General features: G+C 46.5%; 3 protein-coding genes across 3 annotated transcripts; all 3 read right to left on the bottom strand.

Moving 5' to 3' along the window:
* Positions 1-273: 273 nt before the first annotated feature.
* On the bottom strand, positions 274-3,048 carry ndufb7 (NADH:ubiquinone oxidoreductase subunit B7). Its single transcript, XM_079278201.1, has 4 exons — positions 3,008-3,048; positions 2,783-2,915; positions 1,391-1,559; positions 274-444 (listed from the first exon to the last, which is right to left on the bottom strand). Exons 2-4 carry the CDS (start codon positions 2,892-2,894, stop codon positions 351-353), a joined length of 375 nt encoding a protein of 124 aa, XP_079134327.1. The 5' UTR covers positions 2,895-2,915; positions 3,008-3,048; the 3' UTR covers positions 274-350.
* Positions 3,049-3,570: 522 nt separating this feature from the next.
* LOC306783965 (transitional endoplasmic reticulum ATPase-like) lies at positions 3,571-9,955 on the bottom strand. The gene is made up of 19 exons (XM_079277762.1): positions 9,770-9,955; positions 9,385-9,674; positions 8,921-9,032; positions 8,660-8,832; positions 8,419-8,561; positions 8,152-8,282; positions 7,837-7,968; positions 7,626-7,728; positions 7,371-7,504; positions 6,986-7,121; positions 6,777-6,889; positions 6,227-6,391; positions 5,835-5,957; positions 5,526-5,738; positions 5,268-5,446; positions 5,035-5,164; positions 4,639-4,797; positions 4,174-4,325; positions 3,571-4,077 (listed from the first exon to the last, which is right to left on the bottom strand). The coding sequence occupies exons 2-19, from the start codon at positions 9,405-9,407 to the stop codon at positions 3,972-3,974; spliced, it is 2,427 nt and encodes an 808-aa protein (XP_079133888.1). The 5' UTR covers positions 9,408-9,674; positions 9,770-9,955; the 3' UTR covers positions 3,571-3,971.
* A 325-nt stretch (positions 9,956-10,280) lies between these two features.
* samd1b (sterile alpha motif domain containing 1b) lies at positions 10,281-16,903 on the bottom strand (the record flags this gene model as incomplete). Its single annotated transcript, XM_079279358.1, has 7 exons — positions 10,281-11,978; positions 12,102-12,216; positions 12,980-13,103; positions 13,202-13,250; positions 13,392-13,522; positions 14,527-14,773; positions 15,734-16,903. 7 exons carry the CDS (start codon positions 16,901-16,903, stop codon positions 11,835-11,837), a joined length of 1,980 nt encoding a protein of 659 aa, XP_079135484.1. The 3' UTR covers positions 10,281-11,834.
* Positions 16,904-17,545: the final 642 nt, after the last annotated feature.

Below are 17,545 nucleotides of genomic sequence, written 5' to 3'. Positions count from 1 at the left end.
ACGAGGATGTAATGTGTGACGTTTTAAGGGCTCAAGGGTTGAAATGAGCACTTTGTTTAAATTAGTTTGCAAATACACATTTTGTCGGACACACCTGCAACTAAATAAACAACCAGAAATGAATAAACCTTTAAGACTCATCCAAATACTAATAATAAAATGGTGATGGAAGAATTTTGTAGCCAAACACTGAACATGTTGGATGACAATCACATGTTTTTGTGAGGTTATCCAGAGGATCAGCGTTCGTGTGGACATTAATAAGACGGAGGGTTGTAGCGCTTGAACCATATTGTTTATTGTGAACAGAAGCACATATATATACAGAGGAGTATCCGAGGATACACTGATCATGCAGCTGCAGCTTCAGCCTGAACCGCAACCCTCTTTTTCCTCAGCTGGAGCCTCCTCTCTCTCTCGTACTCCTTCATGCGCATCACGTAGCTGGAGGCAGAAAAACACGAGTTCATAATGACGAGCTGGATACATGTCGCAAGATTAAAGTTCATTTGTCAAATCTGAAGTCGAGGATCTTGAATCTACTCGTGCCATTAAACGTTAACAGTGATTCAATCTTAACGTTATGAGATAACTTGGTCCTGATTTTAGATACATCAAGGTTCCTTCGTGGAGTCTTAATATTCAAAAAGAAAATCTAGCTTTTTAGTTTATGCAATTTTTGAATATTTACTGTAAACTACGACAACAGAGTAAACCATACACTTTAATTAGCTTAAGAGTTTTCTGAGCTTTTGGCCACTAGATTTAATTTTTCATGATTATGATGAACTAATAATGAACAGTGCATGAGTTAGAGCTGCTTACATGTCTGACAGTGCTGCAGGTCTTCCAGTACCAGTGGTTTTAAAGAGGTAGGAAGCTTAAAGCTTTCATCCAGAGCACGTTCTCTCCCTTTGGCCGACATGTTTGATGCAAACATGTCCCAACCTGTAGAGAACGCTGCGCCTAAACACCCTTCTGTGTTCTGCATTTAACAATGAACATGTATTTAATTAGTTTAAAAAAAATGACATCTTTGTCATTTAAAATGCAAGAATATACCTAATAATTAGATAATTAAGCATATTTATATTGCACTAAAATCAGGATAAATTAAGTAATTTGGCAACAATTTTGTGTCACTGCATCTGAGGGAATGTTAGCTTGTGGAAAAACATGCATGTCTCTACTCGACGATGTGTCGTGATGTGATTAAAATGATGCATTCCTAATAAACAATATTTTATTGATCTGAATCCTGAAGCACATTTAGATTTAAAAGTAACTAGCTTGTGTTTTTTTATGTGATCTCAGTAAATGGCGCTCTGAGGGCCACGGCGGGAGGACCTGGTCTAGGAGAGTCCATCCTACATCAAATAACAGTACTCACTCCTGGTGTTCGCAGTAGTCCCAGCCGTGTCTCTCATGCTTGCAAGCCAGGATGTTGGGCCAGTTGTCCCTCTTGCACTTCATGAGTTTCAGGAGATACTGGGCACAGTAGTCCCTCTGCTCCAAAGGCAGCTGGGCCAAGTTCATCTGCTCCTGACTTGCTACCATCTCTGAAGAAGGAATACAAATCATTATTGTCATATTTGCACATACAAGGACCTCATGAAGGATGCATCGATACCAATATCTGGCCAATACCGACTCAAATAGCTGGATGAGGTACCGTGACAATGGAGCCTATTCTATTCTGTATATACTGGAATTTGAATTCCCGTTTACATTTTCATTTAATTAAATGTCACTATCCCAGAAGGCAGTAACACAACTGAGGCAATGGCCCACTGATTTCTGTATTTATATATTTGCAGTGTTATCAACAGGGTGTCTGTGGTAATTATGTATTACAGCTCGTCTTCATTGTAACCACACAAGAGTGGAAGTATGCACACAATTCCAAAAAACAGCACGTTAGTGTAGAATATCGGACGAAGTCCAAGACTCCAAACTGCTAAACTCGGAGCACAAACCCTTTGTTTTCACTCAAATAGAAATTCTAAATGAACTAGCACTGAAAGGGTTTATACTTATTACACTATGTTTTAAAATGCTTTACTACATGGACGATTGTTACATTATGCTTTACAGAGTTAGGAAAGCAATTTGAATGTTAACTAACTGAAGCAAATGCCTTTTCCATGCATGCACCATACTTAAGATAGATAGTAAATTAAATAGTATTTAAGTGGGGTCCACTGACACCAACTTCCTGAAGGGTTTTGCTTGATTTCACAACAACATCCCCACGGGGTTCTCCAACCTAACCCATCATTAACTGCATATGATTTATCTTAACTGTTCAGACTTTAAACTTGATTACATTTTCCACACGGAAATTGTTTCCAGCAGAGATATAACGTATGTGAATTGTAGTTTTAAGGTGGATTTGAACTTTAACCTTTACATGCATCTATTCTGCACAATGTACTGCCTCAATATACTACAGACGCACTGTGCAGTAATGTCATATCTACATATAGCAGTTATTGCTCTTTAGTATAAACACATAGTATGTTTTGTCTGCAAACTGTGCTACAAGTCAGGTGTCTCGCTAAATACTTGAGAAAGACAGATGATGAAGTGACAGGGCAAACTGCAGCAGCTCACTTGACACTGAACTCCTCTAACAGCAGTTAGCTGGTGAGCTAACCGGAGCTAGCTCAGCTAACGTCAGACAGGTTGAACATAGCATGGCCGAGAGGGGAACCTGTTTCACTCGAGGTGATTATAAACACATGGTAGTATTCCGTTAGAAGCGTGTCGTCTGATGACAAACCTCGCTCGTTCCTCTCTGGAAAGCCCAACTGAGGGTCGAACTCGTACTTCTTCGCTGGGTCCGGCTCGGTGTCCGTCTCCGTGACATACCGTCTGGCCAGGTGAGCTCCCATGGCAGCGACGATGTTTAGACACTGTTACAGAAAAAATGGATGTGTTTAGTTTGCTGCTGTACAGTGCTAATCTAACATTTCCAGAAGGAATCTGCTGCCTGCCATTCGGTCACCTCCACAAGCCCCTTGATGCCACTTCCGCTTCTCACCGGAAATAAACAGCCCAGCGGTACGTCGGAGAAACACGTTATTTCTAGCCAACGAACAAAGGTTCCGAGGCTGCTGTTGTTTCCGATAACTCAGTGTTTACTAAATACCGGTAAAACTACGTATTCAGTTTTAGGTATTTAATAATGTGAACCGTACAAAAACATTACAGTTTAGCTCAATATTCAATATTTTCTAGCAAAGCTGGCTCACCAAGCCAAGTGGGCCACTGCACCAGAGCCCCAGACCCTCAGTGGCCATGAAGGCCTCAGAACTAAATTGTCCACAGTTTGATCACAAAAAGGACTACCGGTAAATACATTGCTTTTCACACTACTACAATATAACATTTTTTATTAATTGTGTTAGGGTGTATTGGTACCTTTACAACTTTAGCAGATCAAACTAAGACTATTAAAGCTGTAGTTGTGTTATTTACTAATAAAATGAACAATGGTTGTATTCAAGTGTGACAGTGAGCCAGCGTGCACCGTACCTGTACAAAAAAACTTCGGTCAGTATCCCAATATAAACCTAAGAGGCATTTGAATTTATTTATTCATCACATTTTAAACACAACTTACATAACTTTCATATTGCAAACAGATGACAGTGTGAAAACCCAAAGCTATGATGTTTTGTTTGACACATTTATTCTTTTATCACTGGCTTACATGTTTATTGGTTTTTACATTGACTATTATTGCATCATCACCAGATAGACATGTTTTTTGATTTCTTGTTTCATTAATGTTTCTAAAAGTATTTTAAAAAGATTATTTATGATGATTATAACGATGATTTCCCCAAGTTTCCCTCTGTATCTTGTTATTTCCGCTCCCATTATGCATCACTCCTATAAGGAAGCCAGGCTCAGCGGTGGAAAAGGAAAACATTCAGCAGCTGTTCAACTATATGATGAGTTTTCTGTCACTGGTAGAGATCGTCATTGCCTTCCTCTCCGGACACATTTGGCCCCCCTGACCCGGAGTCTGGCCCCTGACCTCCAGACTGGTCGCCAGTAGCAGAGGGGAACCTAGGTGGGGGGGAAAAGAGGGTTGAGTCTTGAATGTATCTTGAACAATCCAAGGCTACATTTTCTGTGACACAGTTGTTCTGTCATGATATGTACCTGAAGTTTCCAAAACCTCGGCTCTGCTGCAGAGTTTGAGAAAACATTTCATACTTGCGGATGTCATTGTCACTGACAGAGCGACGAGCAAATCGCATCGCCTCTTCAAAGTGGTCCTTTCTGAGCTCTGGGACTGGATCAGAGTCCTCATCCTGCAGGAAGAGAAAAACATGATGTGGACCTCATATGGAAACAGTACACCAAGTGTGTGTGTGTGTTCCCAGTCCAAGGGCTGAGAATTACAAAACCCACAGCCGCCCTTTGGGGAACTTTTTTATCTTCCACAGTCTCTTTATGGACCAAGCACACACACACACACACAGCCTGGTACTGCTTTGAGGAGTGGTGCATGTGTGTGTGTTAGAAAAAGTCAGAGAGACACAACTATCAGTCTCCCGTTGAACACATTATAGTACGGTGTAAAATAAGCATGTATGCAGCGCCGTAACAGCCCGGCAGTCTGACCATGGGGATGTCTGGTTTGTTCTGCCTCTGACGCTCAGCCTTGATCTCGGCCTCGATGGCTTCACGGATGGCCAGCTTACAGGCCCGCTGGCAGATCTCTGTCAGGTCAGCTCCGGAGAAACCCTCTGTGATGCCAGACAGGTAGTCCAGGTTCACGTCCTACAGGAAGAAGAGAAAGGAGGAGCAAAGGCAAAGAGAAAGAGGAACATTCATCACAATGAATACTTAAATACATTTTACCACCATCATCATCTTAGATAAGATGTAGACTTTATTGTCCCAAATGAAATTTGTATAAAGGGGCAGACCGACGTTTCATTCTCTCTCTCTCTCTCTCTCATGAGGAAGAGATGTTACAGAGAAATTCATCTCCATATAAGTGTGTGTTTCACTAACCCGTGCGACAGGGGACTTGCGCAGGTTGGCGTTCAGGATCGCTGTGCGAGACAGTTTGTCTGGCAGCGGGATGTAGATGAGCTGGTCTAAGCGGCCCGGCCGCAGGATGGCAGAGTCGATGATGTCTGGTCTGGTGTGACAAGAGGAGAAGAGGAAGTGAGGTGAGAATCATTACTTCCAGCGTGCTGCCCTCTCAAACCACAGTCATTAAATACAAATTCCCACAAGTGCACCTGTTTGTGGCACCGATAATGAAAACATTTTTTTTGTCCGACATGCCGTCCATCTCTGTGAGTATCTGGTTGATGACTCTGTCAGCTGCACCACTTCCATCCCCACCTCCGCCTCCTCTGGATTTGGCAATGGAGTCTAACTCGTCGAAAAACAAGATGCAGGGGGCAGCCTGTCTGGCCTGGAGACAGAGGAGGTCAGCGAGGTTACAGTGAGAAACAAATGTCTATCCTCCAACAATCACATTTCTCCGCTCTCACCTTATCAAACACGTCTCTGACATTTGCCTCCGATTCTCCAAACCACATGGTGAGCATCTCGGGTCCTTTGATGGAGATGAAGTTTGCCTGGCACTCGTTGGCGATAGCCTTAGCCAGCAGGGTTTTCCCGCAGCCCGGAGGGCCGTAGAACAATACTCCACGAGATGGAGTCATACCAAACTTCAGGAACTTCTCCGGGTACTCAACAGGGTACTGAGGAGAGTGAAGATAGATGGGACTGTTGACGGGGCATGTGTTTGTAGGTATGTGCAGAGTCTGGTGGTGTGAGTGTGCGAGTGTTTCCTCCACCTGAACAAGCTCTTGCAGTTCTCTCTTGACCTCGTCCAGTCCTCCGACATCCGCCCAGTTCACCTGAGGCACCTCTACGAGGGTTTCTCTCAGAGCTGAAGGGTTGCTCTGACTCAGAGCCCACTGAGGGTGGACATGAGGAGTGATGAGGAAAGGACATGAGGAGTGATGAGGAAAGGACATGAGGAGTGATGAGGAAAGGACATGAGGAGTGATGAGGAAATGACTCGGATCTCTCTTCAATCATTTAGAAATATTCACGTCGAGCTTTTATTGTGTGGTTACAAATGACGAGATGCACAGTTGTGTTCTTTGAGGAATGAATACACCCACGTACGGTCTGGAAGAACAACAGTCAGTATGTGTGTATGTGCGTGCATGTGCGTGCGCACCTGGAAGTCATCCATTGAGACACACATTGAGTTGAGCAGGTCAGCGTCGATGGATTCGTCCTCCAGGTCTATGAGGGTCATCTTCTTGCGGATTGTCTGCAGAGCAGCTTCTGAGCACAGAGCGGCCATGTCGGCGCCGACATGGCCGTGGGTATCTTTGGCAATCTGAGATATGTTAAATAACATTGATATGAATTCATTAAACAGCACACATGCATATCAAGATTGGGATGGACGCCATCAAAAGGTAGTGTGATTGCTGAAGGTAACGTTTTTGTTCAGAGCTCCTTTTTGTAACACAAAGCAGATACAGTGATGTCAATGGGACTGTGTTGTTAAACAGCAACTCCGCCAACATGAGAGTGAAGTCAATTAAACTCAATTGGTGGCCAACGTACTATCACATAAGACAAAGAAAAAAAAGCTGGAACTATATTATGTTTGGTGTTTTTGCTTAAAATCCACTCTGAAAAAAACTCTTTGCTGGCGAACTAATTGTTACAGCTTCAATTATCAGAGCATTTTGGCCCATGCTGCTCAACCTCCTCACCCTCTCCAGGTCGATGTCGTCAGACAACTTCATGTTTTTGGTGTGAATCTCCAGAATCTCCAGTCTGCCAGTGGAATCAGGGATTCCAATGTCAATCTCCCGATCAAACCTGCCTGGAAAGAGACATCAGCATTTGTATGTGATTGCTGTGATTGCCGTGTGTGTGTGTGTGTGTGTGTGTGTGTGTGTGTGTGTGTGTGTGTCCTGACCAAAGCGTCTCAGAGCAGGGTCCACGCTATTTGGTCGGTTTGTAGCTGCCATGACAACTACATGAGCTCTTTGCTTCAGGCCGTCCATCAGGGTCAGGAGCTGAGAGACTATACGTCTCTCCACTTCACCATGTGTCTGCGCGCGCACACACACACACACACACACACACACACACACACACACACACACACACACACACACACACACACACACACACACACACACACACACACACACACAGTTAAAGGAAAGTGTTTTTCATTTTTCCTTGCATTTGCTTGCATTCAGAGAAAAGAAGCGCACATGTGATTGCACAGTTGTTGCAGAGAGTTTATGCACATACAGATCTGTACATGCATTTTGTAGCCATTCTCCAACGTTTACCTTCTCTCTCTTGGGAGCGATGGCATCCAGCTCATCAATAAAGATGATGGCTGGAGCGTTTTTCTCTGCCTCCTCAAACGCCTTTCTTAGGTTGCTCTCTGACTCTCCCGCCAGCTTACTCATGATCTCAGGACCTTGTCACAGAGTAATGTATTTTCAAAGTTTTTTCACTTTTCAACCAGGATCAGCTCATTCTTACTCCCTTCCTGTGTGCAAATGATCTCACCGTGCCACTGCGTGAACAGAAAGCCTTACCATTGATGAGGAAGAAGAAGGCACCAGTTTCATTGGCTACAGCCCGGGCCACCAGGGTCTTCCCTGTGCCTGCAGGGCCGTACAGCAGGATACCTCTGGGGGGCTGAAAGAGGGAACAACACACTGAGTCATTATAAGATAATGTAAGAATTAAAGGAAGCAGAAATACGAGTGGATGGGGTCAGCGTTTCTGTGTGTTTCTGTATGACACCTTAACTCCTATAGCCTTGAAAAGGCCAGGGTGTCTCAGAGGAAGCTCCACCATCTCTTTGATCTGGGCAAGCTGCTTCCGACAGCCTCCGATGTCGTCGTAGCCGATGTCATTCAGGCTCTCCTCCTCGTCCTGTCACAAGGCAATATGCAAGATTCAGACCTGTCTGTAGGTCTATAAGCCTCGGATCATTTCCTGTTATAACAAACAGCACGCTACATTTCTTCCACTTTCACGACCAAACTAATATTGAATATTCAAATTAAATTAGCATTGTAGTACAGAGCTGGCACACAATCTTAATCTCTCACAGACCTCTCTTTTGATTGGCTCCCCCTCGCAGTAGATGACAGTGTCTGGGGCAACGATGCAGTGAGGGCTGGGGTCAGTCTCCACCACCTTGAACTCCACCCCCCGCATGCTGCCCCGCACCAAGAAGATGTCACCTGGCAACACAGGTAAAACAAAAGTCACCACACAAAGGGACATGCAAGGGTGCTCCAGTCGAGATGATGGTGAGGTGATGACCCGATCATAGTAGGAACAGAGCTGTTTTACTGTGGTATGATGGAGTTGCATTACCTGTATGTATGGGCCGGTAAGCCTCCAGAAAATACGGTTTGAGGAAAACATCAAAGAGGTTTCCTGTCAGGCCCACGATGGTGTCATCTATAGGGAGGACATGGATCTTTTTCCCGTACTTGATGTCAGGGCAGGCATGAATACTGTGATAACACACAACATCCTGGTCACTTCATCCTGTCAAACCTCACATGTGACTCCATACCACACACACACACAACAGCACAGGTGCGAAATCTACCTGATGACATCACCGAGCCGGACGCGCAGGTTGCTGCGCGTCACACGAGTCATGCGTATTCTCTCATGTCCACAGGAGTCGTCATTCAGGACAATGCACACCGCCTCGCGACGCTTCCTCCCTCTCAACACCACCGTGTCCCCCCGGAAGAGCTGCAGCTCCTCGGCCTTATTCTGGTGCAAACACAAAACTCTCAGAAGAAATACAAACACACATATATATATATGTTTGTAACCCCCCCACACACACACACACACAGACCTGTGACAGGCTGACAATGCTGCTGTCTTCATTGAGAGCTTCGTCCACAATGAGTCGGTTGGGTCTGTGTTTCTGCTTTAGGATGGCAGTGGAGAAGTCTTCTCCCTTTGAGCTTCGAAAACAAGAGACACGACTCTCTGAACATGTCTTTGCACTTATAGCTCATATTTCCTCTTGCGACACTGAGCTGTATTTAGACTCTTTGGCTCAGCACGTAGCAACTGGCCTCTACGTACAACACATCTTGTTGACTTATCAATAGTTTAGAGGTGATGGAAAACATATGCTGTAGTTTTAAAAACCTGATCAACCGCACATTCAATTTGCATTATTTATAAGTTAGAATCAGATTTGTGACGCAAACATATACTGGATAAAATATGCTAAATATTGTAAGGTATGTTTAAATATGCATATCCACACACACCACGCACAAACACTGTACACATGCAGCTGTCACTCACTCTGCTGCTCCTGAGCCTGACATGACTGCTCTCCTTTGTTTCGTCAGATATCCTTTCTCACACCAAGACCTGCTCCCTCACTGCCGTTTGCCGTGTTGTATTCAGGAGCCGACTCCGTGTGGTCTGATTCCGGCTGTGATCGGTGTCAGCGGTTTCAGGTTCTGCCGGATCGGAACTGCCCTGGTGGGGTTTTGGTCCTTCCTGGAGCCCTGGAGTTCCCAGCAGAGTCTCAGTCTTTTCCTTTTCGTCTGTTGCCTACAACCACCATGTTTGTGAGAGCAGCAGTCTGTCTACCAGTGGAGGTATAAATATGTGTTATTTGTAACCCCATCGTGCGCACACACACACACTTTCATACACTCACACACATATCCTAAGCACTTACCTTAGAGTGTCCCAGGACAGATATAGAGTGATATTTCCTCCTCCCCCTGCTTCTTACCAGCAAACGCAGGCACACGGAGAACACGGACACTTACTGTGAATTATTTACTGTCAAAATAAATGGTGTATGGAGCCTATTTTCCAAAAGAACAGACTTATAGTCTGTCTCGTCTGGACAGTCCGGTCTTTCCTCCTTCGACTGAGGGGAACCCGGCTGCTGTGTTGTTGGATTCCCTCCCTGACACATATGCACATGTGTGTCTGGTACACACAGACACACAATCATACACACACACTGTTTATACAGTACATGCAACACTTGTTCACACACACTCAGAATGGACACATTGTGGTGTTTTGATTCAAACTTTTATTTCTAAAATTGTCCTTTCACATATACTTTCAGACACACTGTACATTCCCCAGGTGAGAATCCGGACTCAAACACAGCTGCCCCCCCCCCCCCCCCTCCTACAGATTTAACTTATGACAAACACTGAAACATGCACCGTAGACTAAGTGTAATGAACAAATGTTGATGGAAGTTGCAAAGAAAATGAAGGAACGAGAGGAGAAAGAGGTAGAGGAGGTCAGTGTGTGGAGCGTGGATTGAAAACATTCACAAAATGAAACCAATATGCTGAATACAGAAATATAAACGTACAAATATGAGGGGGAAAAAGTCATTTGATAATTCATGCACAAAAGAGATGCCGAAGCTGGAATGTATGCGGTTACAGTGAAGGTGGGAATGAGATGTGTGATCATTTGGTTTTTAACGTTTGAAGCTGTTGGTGGGATGAGATCAGTTGATTGACTCAGCTTTACCCGGCGATAACATCTTTCAGTTCGATAATTGTTTTCTAATAATTTACTGATGGAGGCTGATTAAACTGACTTACTTTCAATATATTTACACTCAGATGAGTGTTGATTGTTCTGCTGATTTCAGACCAGTTAGCTGGCGTGTCGGATACAAATGTCTGCACCAGAAAGTTTCACAAAGACACTTCAGATCTGGAGCGTTAGACTTTACATGAATGCATATTTTAAGCCTAAAATCTCAGCCACACTAACCCCAAGCTAACTATGAACATGGTAACAATCAGTGACACCTGCTGACCAGTGGCACCAAACGACGGAAAAATGTACCCACAATTCATTGCAAATGTATCCCTACTTGAGGATGAATCGAACTCCGGAGTCTGACTGGTTTGATCTCAGCCACCGTCAAAGTCTGTCTTTGTGAAACCGTCCCCTCTGTTGCATAGGCCAGAACAGATCACGGCTAGCTCGGCTTAAAGACATTCAGTTAAAAACTGAATGTCACTAAGATACACAAAAACAAGCTGTCGATCTGAGAGCTTACAAGATCCAACAACCTCTCAAACATCTAGGAGGAGCTTTCAACTTATTGCGTTGACCAACACCCGTTTGCAAAAGGCCGTGAAGCCGGCACAGGATTGTCTCTCGATATATACAGGACGACCATGACGGGTCCATCCAGCTTCTGAGAATGTTTTTCATCTGGTCAATTTCTAACACGTTTCTGCTCAATCCCACGTGCTCCGTGATGCCTCCACACACACACAGTCTGTGTACAATGACAAACGAGAAACCTTTGAATTAAAGCCTCGAAAAAAGGAAATGTACTCCCGCACAAATAACCACGACCTCTTTCAAAATGTGCATCAAGGTCCGCACAAGACAACAGTCGAAAAACAAACCATTCTGCACGGTTTAGTCAAGAAATGGCAAAGTGCTTGATCAAAGAGGAATTCCATGACTTTTTCATTTTTTTTAACCTCTGCATCTTAAGATTGTACGAGTCGGCTTTCTCCCTCCAACGTTTGTCCGTTTGGTCGAAAATCCTTGTTGTCCATCCAGTCCCATTTCTGTGCGTCGCTTCTGGACCAGAACAGTTTAGAGGGCTAGAGGAAGAGGAACAGAGGTGTGTGTGTGTGTGTGTGTGCTGTTTGACATGAGATGAGAAGTGAAGCGTATATATCATGCATGCATATTCATAGGATTACTTGAGCTATATGTAGAAACAGACATAACGGTCATTAACAGTCGTCGTCCTCAAAGTGCGTTTTCTGCAGAACCTTTACGTGACGCTCATAGATCTTGAGGGCGGGCCCGAGTCTGATTGACAGGCCAGTCAAAACGTCGTTACGCTGCATGAGGAGAAGAGACTTGCCATCGATTTCCTAATGAAGAGAGCAAAGCAATGCGGTCGGTGGATGAAGGTTACAACTGTTAACGGTTCACGTACAGCCAGGAACGCTGTCTCTGGTGGCCTCTGGTGTTCGTTAAAGGCATTACAGGCTCACCTGGGTCCTGAAGGCAGCAGCCTGTTCAGGGAAACCTGCTGCTGTGAAATAAGTGACCACATCAGACACTGTCCAGTCCACTGGGCCCCCACTGGCCCCCTCAGACTTCATAAACCTAGGGAGGTGAGGAAGAGGTGCGGTTTGCCCATTACAAAACCTGCAGGGGATGTTGAAATCGTAAACTCGGAACGTTATGTCAGAGCTGACATTTTAATTAAGAAATGTACTTTTTTATGTCGGGTTTAATGGCCGTTCAGTCCCTTTTTTATGGTATTTAGTGCTGGTCTATTAGAATGGGACACTGCGACTTCCATGTTTTCACTGATGGATAAATCAAACCGTGAACCTTGAGTTTACACTGTATCATTGTTGGTGTAAACAGGAGATATTAAGTTCCAAATAATATTGAATGGCCAGCCTTTGTTTCACTTTATTTAAAAGTGGCTATCATCAATATTTTCTTACAGAATCTGCAGCTCCCCTCAGCTCTACAGAGCGTGATAGAGAGTTTCAGCTCACTGTTTTGCTGCAACTTTACTATTTTGGTTCACTGTCAGCACTTCATAGCATAAAAAAAAATCTCTTAAAGACCCACTGTACACTACCTGCTGGGCACCAAACTGCAGACAGACACAGTGAGAGACTAGATGCTGAACATAGTGGAGAATGAACAGCTGAAGAGACTGATATTTCCCTCAGGAGTCGAATCAGAGGGATTATTGTACTTCATCAGGTGGACACACACACATGACTCCAAATTGCTCTGTAACTGCAGGGTGAGACAATACGCAACTGTCGACTTTGTAACAGATCCAAAAAGGCAAGCAAGCCCAATGAACCTGCGTCTTCAGTGTCTCCAGCATCTCTGCTGTACTCACCCTCCTCCTCCTCCTCCTCCTCCTCCGTCCATCCCTCGTTCCTCAGACGTGCCGGAGTCTCTCGGAGACGCAGTGGGTGTGAGCAGGCAGGACGACACGCCGACTTCCGTTTTAGACTCCAAGCCTGTACGGTGGGAACAACAAAGCAGTCAGATTACCTGTCGCCGCCGCTAGCCGCCAAACACGCAGACATTTTGAGCTGATCTGTAAAGCAGCACTCACTGTTGAAGTCTGAGGAGATGTGGTTGAGTCTGTCACACTGCATCCGGCTCTGTATGTAGAGAGAAGACTCGAACATAGGATGGTGCATTTCATGGTTGGCTTCCGAGTACATTTTGACCTGTTTTGATAATGTATGGAACATCATCCAACAACAACAAACATCAGAACAGATGCACATTCTCGCACTTACTTGTGCCTCCATATGTAGCTGATCAGAGACCACAGCTCTGTCCTCCAAGTGTGCGCTGTTACATTGTGACATCGAAGCTCCCTGAACAGGTAGACGTGGCGTCCTGGTGACCGAATCAAGCTCGCACATCCCTGTGAGAGCAGCAGCCGGACCAAGATGGAAGAGGGAAAAGATGAAAGACTTTATCTTTCATTATTGTTTTTGTCATTATTATCATTATTACTATTATTATTGTTGTTGTTGGTAGCAGCAGCAGTCGTAGTACATTTGTAATTTATAATAGAATTAATGTCAAAATAATTTAAGAAATGTATTTAGGTTTTCTCAGCAGAAAAAAATATAGAAACATTAATACATTTGGTGACAATAGTAAACTCATTATTTATATCAAAATAGAATATATTAGTTAACGTTATTAATCATTTTCTTACAAAAGCGTTTAATTCCAATTAATAGGCAACAAATAAAACAAAGCACTCAGGTACTTGAACACACACACAAGTTCATGCACACGCACTCACAAACACACGTTCATGCACACACACACGTTCATGCACACGCACTCACAAACACGTTCATGCACACACACACACACAAACACGTTCATGCACACGCACACACACGTTCATGCACACACACACGTTCATGCACACACACACGTTCATGCACACACACATACACGTTCATGCACACACACACACAAACACGTTCATGCACACACACACACACAAACACGTTCATGCACACGCACACACACGTTCATGCACACACACACGTTCATGCACACACACACGTTCATGCACAAACACACGTTCATGCACACACACATACACGTTCCTGCACACGCACTCACAAACACACATTCATGCACACACTTTCATGCACACACATACGTTCATGCACACACACATACACGTTCATGCACACGCACTCACAAACACATGTTCATGCACACACACTTTCATGCACACACATACGTTCATGCACACACACATACACGTTCATGCACACACACATACACGTTCATGCACACGCACGCACAAACACACGTTCATGCACACGCACACACGTTCATGCACACACACATACACGTTCGTGCACACGCACTCACAAACACACGTTCATGCACACACACTTTTGTCCCCGTGCTGCTGCTGCTGAGGGCTCTCGTGCTTTGATGCTGTCTGGATCTCAACTTCTTCTGTGGTTTTCTCAATGAGCTCTGGTTCGGTAGTCATGGCTACCGGGGATAGTCCACCCGCCTCCTCATCAGAACTCCGAGGATCCTCCTCCTCTTCCTCCTCCTCCTCATCCTCTTCCCGTTCCTCCTCGTCACTGGCTGTTTCCATCGGCTCATTCTCCCGGAGAGAGGGGGACGGCGGCTGCAATGACAGATAAAGTTGTATGGAGGCAATTAAAGCAGCACACCTTGTTCCCCCACCGGACACCAGTGGGCAACACCTGAGTCAGGCTGCACTCTGAGCTTAACACAGAGCGTAGAGTGGGCTGGAGGACAAACACCGCCCACTTGGGGAAACAGAAATCTGAAATAACGATAGCCGACTACTGTAGTCAAGTCTGCACCCACCATGTGAGGGAGGAGAGTATCAGAAATGATAGAAAGGATTTAATGAGGCACGAAACGAGAGATGCGGGTATGACGAGGGGTGGAGAGACACAAAGCTCCGGGGTTACAGGAGTGGTAGAGGCTAACAAACACGGTGCTCGGCTGTTTGGGCTGAGTCCTCCGCCGGCCTGCGCGACAGAGCAGCGCGCACATGAGAGCGGCAGCGGCACGTCTCAAGTTTAGACAGACACCGCCTACACCGCGCGGCAGGCCCGGACACCCCGCGCTCTGTTCCGCGCGGCTGAAGTTCCTGAGAGCAGAGATGAAATGTTATGAACCCCCGAATGGTGATGTGCCAACGGCAACACAACCAGCTCGCGCCACGCAGAAGACGCTCTTTTATGGTGTGCGCGCGTTCATCCTGGGTGCCGGGGGGGGGGTGTAACCCGCACCTTTTGTGCAGGAAGCGGAGCCACGCGTACACGCGCGCACACATAACGCAGCACACATAACGCAGCACAGGCACAGCCACATCCCGCCGAGAAATTACAGAAACAATCAATCTTCCTTAATGTGATCTCCTCAAACACTTTTGCATGTCGCCTAAAACATTGACCAAGAACAAACACAAAAAATGTTGGCAAAGGAAGGCGCGTCCTGGTGCCGTGCGTGCGATTTTAACAGCTCATAATGTCTCGGCAAGCCGAGACGCGAGCGCCGTTCGGCGCCCTGTATAACCGGGACGTGTTGGACATATTAAGTTAGCGGTGCTCACCTTTCTCCCTGCGTGCTCGTCCTGCAGTGCGCTCTTTACAAGTCTGTCAGCGGACGCATTCTTCGGCTCCTCCGCCACCATCCCCCTCAGAGGAAGAGTAATGTTCCCGCAGCGGGTCCTGCGCAGTCTGCCCCTCGCCACCTCTCTCTCCATGACCACTTTGACTTTGCCTCGAGTCAGCTTCTCCTCCGACAGCTCCTGGCTGCTCAGATAGCCCAAAATCTCCTTCAGCCCGAGCGGCTTCGTGTGGCCTCTGCTCGCGGAGTCGGAGCCCCCTCGGGTGCTTTTCTCGGACAGGCTGCGAACAGAAGCCACCAATCTGTCGCCCAGGTCGGAGTTGGCGTGGTTCCCCGCTGTTCTGGTTCCCCCTCCTCCGACTCGAACTTTGGGCTTGAGGGGCATAGTCTGCTTCTGTCTCTGCTGTTGTTGCTGCGGGAGGTTGCTGACGCTCCCTGAGCAAGTTTTGTCCTGGGTGTCATCTCTTGACAAACGCGGCTCCGTCTCTCCAGGAGCTGCCTCGGCGGTGCTCGGTGTTATCCCGCTTGCATCAGCGCCGTCAGGTGCGCTTGTTCGGGCGACGGGCGGGCGGTCCCCCGCTCCCTGCGGTCCCAATCCCTTGTCTCTCGGTGCACTTGCTTTCTCCCCTTTACAGCCGCTCCCGACAGCGCAGCCCGTTGTTGCGCCACAAACGAGGCACCCGTTTCCGCTACTCTGGCTGGAGGCAGGCTTGAGCTTGTTGTCGGTGGTGCTGGCTGATGTTAGGGTGTGGGGCTCCGGGCTGGGCTCAGAGTCCTCCTCGCCCTCCTCCTGGTCGGTGAAGCTGTGCGCACTGTCGCCGTTGTTGTTCAGATGGTCGTGTTTGGTCCGCTCCCTCGCTGCCTCCGCGCTGCTGCTGCTGCTGCTGCCAGCGGCCGTGAACTCACTCTTCTTTCTGCTTTTCCTCTGCACCTTCGCCGCATTCCGGTACGATATGGACCCCTTGTAGCTAACTTTGAGCACCGTCTGCTCTTGAATCAGTTTTTCCAGTTCTGTCCTGGTTCGGTCCGGGTCTGACCCGTGTCGTCTCCGGACCATTCGACAAATCCTCTCCAGGTCCGGACGGGCTTTCCTCGAGCGGAGAGAGTCGATTGTTTCCAGGATCCACTCTCGGTACTTATTGGGCTCGGACATCTTCTCTGGCCGGTGGGGTTTGGCCCGAGTGCGTCTTTTCTTCCCCTCTGCTGTTTCACAAGTGACGCTGTGCCAAAGCTGGGGAGCCAGAGTGCGATCCCCCGGCTGGAGAATGAGGACGGAAGCCTGGCTGGTACGCTTTCGTTCGTTGGCCACATTGTGCGCTTAAGGTGGACCGAAGATGGCGCCTCGGTCTCCGCCACAGACGCAAAAGACATTTAAGGTGGAATCGGCTGGTTTTTTACTCCTATCGGAGCTCTGCTCTTTGTTCGCAGCCTCGATCTGATCAGCCCGCAGATTATAACATCAGATTTTAACACAAAGAAACAACGATACGCAGTCCAGACAGGGAGCGCAGGAGATGATTTTGCTGTTGAACGTCGTGATTTTAAGCGTTTTGGCGAATCACATTGAGCCGGGCGGTCAACAGATGGGTTGGTTCCATTTCGGCTCCATTCCGCATCAGGCGGCAGTGATGGATGTCTGACCTCCAGGCAACACTCACGCTGCCTGCATTTAAAATATGTCATCTACAATTCACTCTTTGCCAAACTTGCAGCCGCTGAACAGTCAAATGAACAGACATCCAGGAGGCACACACAACTTCAGTCGAATTTTACAAGTAAAACTTTATTGGAATGA

This window comes from Melanostigma gelatinosum (genome assembly GCF_949748355.1).
Source record: "Melanostigma gelatinosum genome assembly, chromosome: 11".
Classification (NCBI taxonomy): Eukaryota; Metazoa; Chordata; class Actinopteri; order Perciformes; family Zoarcidae; genus Melanostigma; species Melanostigma gelatinosum.
Note: the sequence above shows the minus strand (reverse complement) of the source record. Positions and strands in the feature narration are given on the sequence as shown.

Coding starts and splice junctions, on each gene's coding strand:
- ndufb7 (XM_079278201.1), bottom strand. CDS start 2,894: ATGGGAGCTCACCTGGCCAGACGGTATGTCACGGAGACGGACACCGAG. Junction 1,560..2,782: donor TCCAGAGAGGAACGAGCGAG/GTTTGTCATCAG, acceptor TTCCTTCTTCAG/AGATGGTAGCAAGTCAGGAG. Junction 445..1,390: donor GACTACTGCGAACACCAGGA/GTGAGTACTGTT, acceptor TTCTGCCTCCAG/CTACGTGATGCGCATGAAGG.
- LOC306783965 (XM_079277762.1), bottom strand. CDS start 9,407: ATGTCAGGCTCAGGAGCAGCAGA. Junction 5,739..5,834: donor AACTGCAAGAGCTTGTTCAG/GTGGAGGAAACA, acceptor CACTCTCCTCAG/TACCCTGTTGAGTACCCGGA. Junction 4,326..4,638: donor ACAAACCAGACATCCCCATG/GTCAGACTGCCG, acceptor CTCTTCCTGCAG/GATGAGGACTCTGATCCAGT.